This window comes from Trichosurus vulpecula, chromosome X (genome assembly GCF_011100635.1).
Source record: "Trichosurus vulpecula isolate mTriVul1 chromosome X, mTriVul1.pri, whole genome shotgun sequence".
NCBI lineage: Eukaryota > Metazoa > Chordata > Mammalia > Diprotodontia > Phalangeridae > Trichosurus > Trichosurus vulpecula.
In genome coordinates this window covers 45,999,143-46,005,507 of record NC_050582.1, presented here as the reverse complement: position 1 = coordinate 46,005,507, position 6,365 = coordinate 45,999,143, and the positions used below count along the sequence as shown (strand labels likewise).

The following is a 6,365-nucleotide window of genomic DNA, read 5'->3' as shown; positions in this document are numbered from 1 at the left end:
TATGATATTCCAAAAGGCAAAGGATAAAGGCTTACAACCAAGAATAATACCCAGCAAAACTAAGTATAACCCATGAGTCAGGGATCATAAGGAACTAAACAAAGAAAAACAGTTTACATTCTATCACAAGGAGATGATACATGTGTTCCCTCAAAACCCTATCATCCTCAGGGGTCATAGAGGGAGTCTAAACAGGTTGCCTGGGAGTGATTCTGCTATGTTTTGATGATCTTAAGAATGGAAAGGGAGAGGAAGAGGAATATACTAATAGGAAAAAGAGGAGAGGAAGAATGGGGGAAATTATCTCACATACTTGGGGTACACAAATAGAAGTTTATACAAAGAGGAAAGACTGAGAGGAGCAATTGATACTTGAACCTCACTCTCATCTAAACTAGTCAAAGGAGAGAAAAATATACATACACAATTATATACAGAAATTCGTTTTGCTGAACAGGGAAACTAGAGGGAAAAGGCAGAAGAAAGAGAGAGGAATAAGGGGAAGGGTAGATTAAAGGAGGGAGTAGTCCTAAGCAAAACAAACTCCAACTAAGGATATGCAAAAATATTTATAGCTGCTGTTTTTGCAGTAGCAAAAAATTGGAAACTGAAAGCATGCCCATCAACTGGGGAATGACTGAACAGCTTATGATATATCAATATGATGGAATACTACTGTACTGTAAGGAGTGATGAAGGGTATGGTTTCAGAGAAACCTAAGAAAATTTGTACCAACTGATGCACAATAAGATGTGCAGAACCAAGACAACAGTTTCTACAGTGACAATAATATTTTAAAGATAAACAACTTTGACTTAGGAACCCTGATAAACACAGTGACCAACCGCAATTCTAAAAACTCACGATAAAACATGCTACCCACGGCCAGAAGCGCAGGGAAGGGGAGTCGCTGCGGTTTCCTGCTCCAACAGTGCTTGAACGGAACCCGCTACTCGATTCCCGGCCGGAGCCGCCCTTAGCCACCTCTCCACCTTCACCTCCACTAACCAACACTTCTTCCGTCCTACCGTTCGAGCAGCAGCCGCTCGTTCAGAGCCGCCCCCCCGGCCGTCGCCGCCGCCGCCGCCCCAGCCTCAGCCGCAGCCGCTGCGCAGCCGCCTCCTCCCGCCTCCTCGTCAGCCTCCATCGCCGCCGCCGCCATGACCACCTCGTCCCCTTCTCAGGTGCGACACAACTACTGATGAGGGTTTGGGGTGAGAGGTGCTCGACACCCCAAAGTACCGACACGCCGGGTCCTGCCGAAAGAATTCGACTCAAGCTTTCTCAGCCAAGGGAAAGGACAAAGTTTATTAAGAGTTAGCCAAATAAGCCTGCCCCGAGAGATCCCACCCCTTGCGAAGCCTGTAAGGAAAAAGGGCCAGACCCATCTGAGCTAGATTGGTTCTGACCAACCTCATGGAGGCAAGATGGAGATTATATACACAAAGGTTGTGGGAGGGATTGAGGGGTGGTCTGGGGTGACCAGAAGAGGGGTCTAGGGAGGGACTTAAGGACGAGGTCAGACTCCAGGGTGGGGGAAATAGCTGAAGGCTATATGGAAATGACAACCCATCAAGGGCTGGGGTAGCAGAGCTAGGGTATAGATATTTTGATCAGGATTAAGGATGGGAAACAGGATTAAGGGTGGGAAACAGCTGGACAATAGAGGACTGGGCAAGGTAGGCATTTGGGCTTAATGTTATAGCCTCAGGCCAAGGCCAGGTCGAGTGGGAAGATTCAAGGAGAGTTCAAGGATTCAAGGGGTTCCCAGAGACTGTGCCCTCATCATTCCCCCCTCAAACAAATGGGACCCAAATTCTTTTGGGGTCAGGGACGAAGGTCTCAGCTTCTGGAATTGCTTCCTGCTGACAAGGGGCGTAGAGTTGGCTTGATGGGTCCAGTTCAAGGGGTGCACAGTCATCTGGAAATTGATGGCTTGGAGACTGGAGGAGACAAACCTGGCAAGGAAGTTAAGCAAACAACAAAACAGACAGTACAGGAGTACAGAGAAAGGACAATATCCTTGGTGGGAATTAAAGATGACTATTTCGTACCTAGCTCTCCTAACCACTTGTTCTGCTTCGGGGTTCAGGAGTGTGTAGCACATCCAAATTAGGTCGGGGATATCTAAGAGCAAGGTTTGATGTTTGGTGAGCCTGTGGTTAGCCAGGCACTGGTGGCCCCCTGCTTCCAGGGTGCTCTGGCAAGGCAGAGCTTCTAGGGGCTGGTCTGCTAGAGGCTTAGAAGCTTCCTCAATTGGAATGGCTGTAGCAGCCAGAGAATCTAATTGTTTTGGAAAACAGGGGTCAGATCCTAAGGACTGGATTAGAATTCCCAAAGCCTGTCCTCTCCTTTCATCAACATAGAGAGTGAAAGGTTTTTCTAGATTAGGTAAAGCTAATGCTGGAGTGGTGGTCAGTTTAGTTTTCAAAGTCCCAAAAGCTTGTGCTGGGTAGGGGCCCCACTCTAGAGGGAGTGAGTCAGGGCCTTGAGTGCCAATTAATGGTTGCCGTCCCTCCCAAGCCTTGGGCTTAATTGGATATTGAAGGCTATGGAGGGGAACTATGGCTGGGGTGGCAGAAGTAGCTTGCCCAGGAATTCCCTGATCCCAAACAGTTGGCTCAACCCTCTCCCATGCCTCTGGGGGAACATGGGGAGGTCTGGGAAACAGGGGGAAAAGGGAGTTATGAGGTTTAACTATAGAAAATTGGCTTCCCAACTTCACCATCAGGTCCCTTCCCCAAAAGGGGGCAGGGCCAGAGAAGGAGTGTTCAGACAACAGATCCTTGATGCCCATGACCTGATAGGTCGAGGGGCATGTGGGGCCAAAGCCACTAGTTAAAGCAAGAGAACATAGCCGTGATAAAGTGGGTAACCTTACCTTCTGCCTCGATTTTGCCCAAGGCTCCGCGAGAGAGGTGGAGAAAGTGGGAGCACAGCCAAGCCCCAGGCTTTCCCCTCCTTCCGAGTCTTGAGAAGACTGGAGGACAGGGTACTGGGAGGAGGCTCTACCACTTTTCCAACCTCGGGGACATGCTGGGCATGGTCCTGGAGGCGTGGATCCTAGAGGCTTCTTCCAGGGGGGCGCCCTAGAGGGGCACTCCTTAGACCAGTGACCCTCCTTGTGACATCGAAAGCAGGTTTCCCCTTTGCTAAAGTTGCCAGAAGCACCCTCCGGCAATCTCCTGGCCATGGCAGCCGCCAAGAATTGGGCATGTTCTCTGTCTCTGGCTTTTTCCTCTGCCTGGACTAAGTCTCTATTATTGAACACTCCGAATGCTGTCTCCAGTAATTGGGCCTGAGGTGTTTGGGGTCCCATTGCCAATTTCTGCAGTTTCCTCCTAATATCTGGGGCAGACTGATTAATGAAATACATGTTAAGTATTGCCGCCCCTTCAATAGAATCAGGATCCAAATTTGAATACTTCTTAATAGCTTCTACTAGCCGGGCTTGGAAAAGGACAAGGTTTTCTTTTTCTCCCTGAGTAATCTCCCTAATTTTTTGAAAATTTATTTGCTTTTGAAATGCAGTTCTTAGGCCTTCTAACAGGCAAATTTCCATATGGTCTCTCTTTTCTCTATCCTCACTCCTTTGATAATGCCATCCTGGGTCACTAGTTGGAACAGCAGCTGTTCCTGGGGGATAGTTTATGGGGTTATTGCTAGCCAAACTGTCCCCAAATTTTTGAGCGTGTTCCCATATTCTCCTCTTCTCCTCAGTGGTACAACAGGTAGAGAAGAGGATATGCAAATCACACCAAGAAAGTTCAAATTGCAGGGACAGATCCCTAAAACCCTCAGTAAACTTAGTGGGATCTTCTGAGTATCTCCCCAGTTTTTCTTTAATTTGGATGAGATCTGAAATGGAGAATGGAACATGCACTCTCCTTGTCCCAGCAGGGGAGGCAGGCATTTCCCTCAGGGGAAAAAGCCTTGAAGGCGCTGTGGGACCTGGAGCTTGGGGCTGAAGTAGATTAGACTGCAAGGCCAGGGCATCTGCCTGGCAAGGGAGATCAGCTAGTACCTGAGGAGGGGTAGAGGTCAGAGGGGAAGATACCCCAGAGACCCAAGTGGGTGCTACCTCAGAGAGAGGGGCTAGGGGAGGAGATATTGCCGTGGGGGCAGGGCCCATGGTGATAGATGTTGCAGGGCCTGCAGTAGAGGCAGGGCATGGGGTCCCTTCGGCTGGAAATTCCTTCCTCCTTAGTAAAGGAGAAGTTAGGAGTAATTGTCGGGAGACAAACAAAATAAAACAAGAAAACAAAATATACAGAAGGTACCTGAAACTTTCCCAAATTCCCAGCGCCGAAACAATTGAAAGGATCTGGCACATGCTTCCGGATGGGGCATCCGTCCATGTCCTTTGACATGACCACTGGACCGAGAACCACCTGATAGCGTCAGGTTGAGTTGACCAGGACAACGTGGCTGTCCAACCCACTGAGACCACTGGACCGAGCTGTCCGACTGGACCGAGAACCACCTGATAGCGTCAGGTTGACCAGGACAGCGTGACTGTCCGACTCACTGAGACCACTGGACCAAGCTGTCCGACTGGACCGAGAACCACCTGATAGCGTCAGGTTGACCAGGACAGAGTGACTGTCCGACTCACTGAGACCACTGGACCAAGCTGTCCGACTGGGCCGAGAACCACCTGATAGCGTCAGGTTGACCAGGACAGAGTGACTGTCCGACTCACTGAGACCACTGGACCAAGCTGTCCGACCCACCGAGAACCACCTGATAGCGTCAGGTTGACCAGGACAGAGTGACTGTCCGACTCACTGAGACCACTGGACCAAGCTGTCCAACCCACTGGGACCTGCTGAGGTCAGGCCCGAGAAGCACATCCAAAATGTTTGGAGAGCGAGGAGGGGGATTGGGAGAGGTGGGGGCTCACATACCTTCAGTCTTGGCTGGAGAAGAACTTGAGATTAGCAGTGCTTCCCGGTCAGGGAACCATAAATGATGAGGGTTTGGGGTGAGAGGTGCTCGACACCCCAAAGTACCGACACGCCGGGTCCTGCCGAAAGAATTCGACTCAAGCTTTCTCAGCCAAGGGAAAGGACAAAGTTTATTAAGAGTTAGCCAAATAAGCCTGCCCCGAGAGATCCCACCCCTTGCGAAGCCTGTAAGGAAAAAGGGCCAGACCCATCTGAGCTAGATTGGTTCTGACCAACCTCATGGAGGCAAGATGGAGATTATATACACAAAGGTTGTGGGAGGGATTGAGGGGTGGTCTGGGGTGACCAGAAGAGGGGTCTAGGGAGGGACTTAAGGACGAGGTCAGACTCCAGGGTGGGGGAAATAGCTGAAGGCTATATGGAAATGACAACCCATCAAGGGCTGGGGTAGCAGAGCTAGGGTATAGATATTTTGATCAGGATTAAGGATGGGAAACAGGATTAAGGGTGGGAAACAGCTGGACAATAGAGGACTGGGCAAGGTAGGCATTTGGGCTTAATGTTATAGCCTCAGGCCAAGGCCAGGTCGAGTGGGAAGATTCAAGGAGAGTTCAAGGATTCAAGGGGTTCCCAGAGACTGTGCCCTCATCACTACCACCAGGACTCGGAGGCCGCCATCAACCGCCAGATCAACCTGGAGCTGTACGCCTCCTACGTGTACCTGTCCATGTCCTACTACTTTGACCGCGATGACGTGGCGCTGAAGAACTTTGCCAAGTATTTCCTACACCAGTCCCACGAGGAGCGGGAGCACGCTGAGAAGCTGATGAAACTGCAGAACCAGCGCGGGGGCCGCATCTTCCTGCAGGACATCAAGAAACCAGACCGAGATGACTGGGAGAGCGGGCTGAACGCAATGGAGTGTGCTCTGCACTTGGAAAAAAATGTCAATGAGTCATTACTGGAATTGCACAAGCTGGCAACTGACAAGAATAACCCCCATTTATGTGATTTCATCGAAACCCACTACCTGGACGAACAGGTAAAGGCCATCAAACAACTGGGTGATCACGTAACCAACCTGCGCAAAATGGGGGCCCCCGATTCTGGCATGGAGGAATATCTTTTTGACAAGCACACCCTTGGAGACAGTAACAACTTGGAGAGCTAAGCCACACCTGGCTTCCCCCACACCTGGGAACTGTGGGCGTGACTCCTGCTGTCTTTCAGTGCATGCATATTTTGGTTATCTGACCTTTTCATAATCTGTACCAAAAAACTACCACCATTTACATCCCAATAAAGTGACTTGGTACTGATGAAAAAAAAACAAAAAAACATGCTACCCACCTCCTCCTAAACTCAGGGTGCAGATTAAGACTTAGTTTTTGGACATGGCCAATGTGGAAATTTGTTTTGCTTGACTATATATGTTTATAACAGGGTTTTTTCTCTCC

At 49.7% G+C, this 6,365-nt stretch overlaps 1 protein-coding gene across 1 annotated transcript; it reads left to right on the top strand.

Moving 5' to 3' along the window:
• The first annotated feature begins 1,161 nt into the window (after positions 1 to 1,161).
• Positions 1,162 to 6,079, top strand: LOC118832531 (ferritin heavy chain-like). Its single transcript, XM_036739826.1, has 2 exons — positions 1,162 to 1,185; positions 5,543 to 6,079. The coding sequence occupies exons 1-2, from the start codon at positions 1,162 to 1,164 to the stop codon at positions 6,077 to 6,079; spliced, it is 561 nt and encodes a 186-aa protein (XP_036595721.1).
• The last annotated feature ends 286 nt before the right edge of the window (positions 6,080 to 6,365 follow it).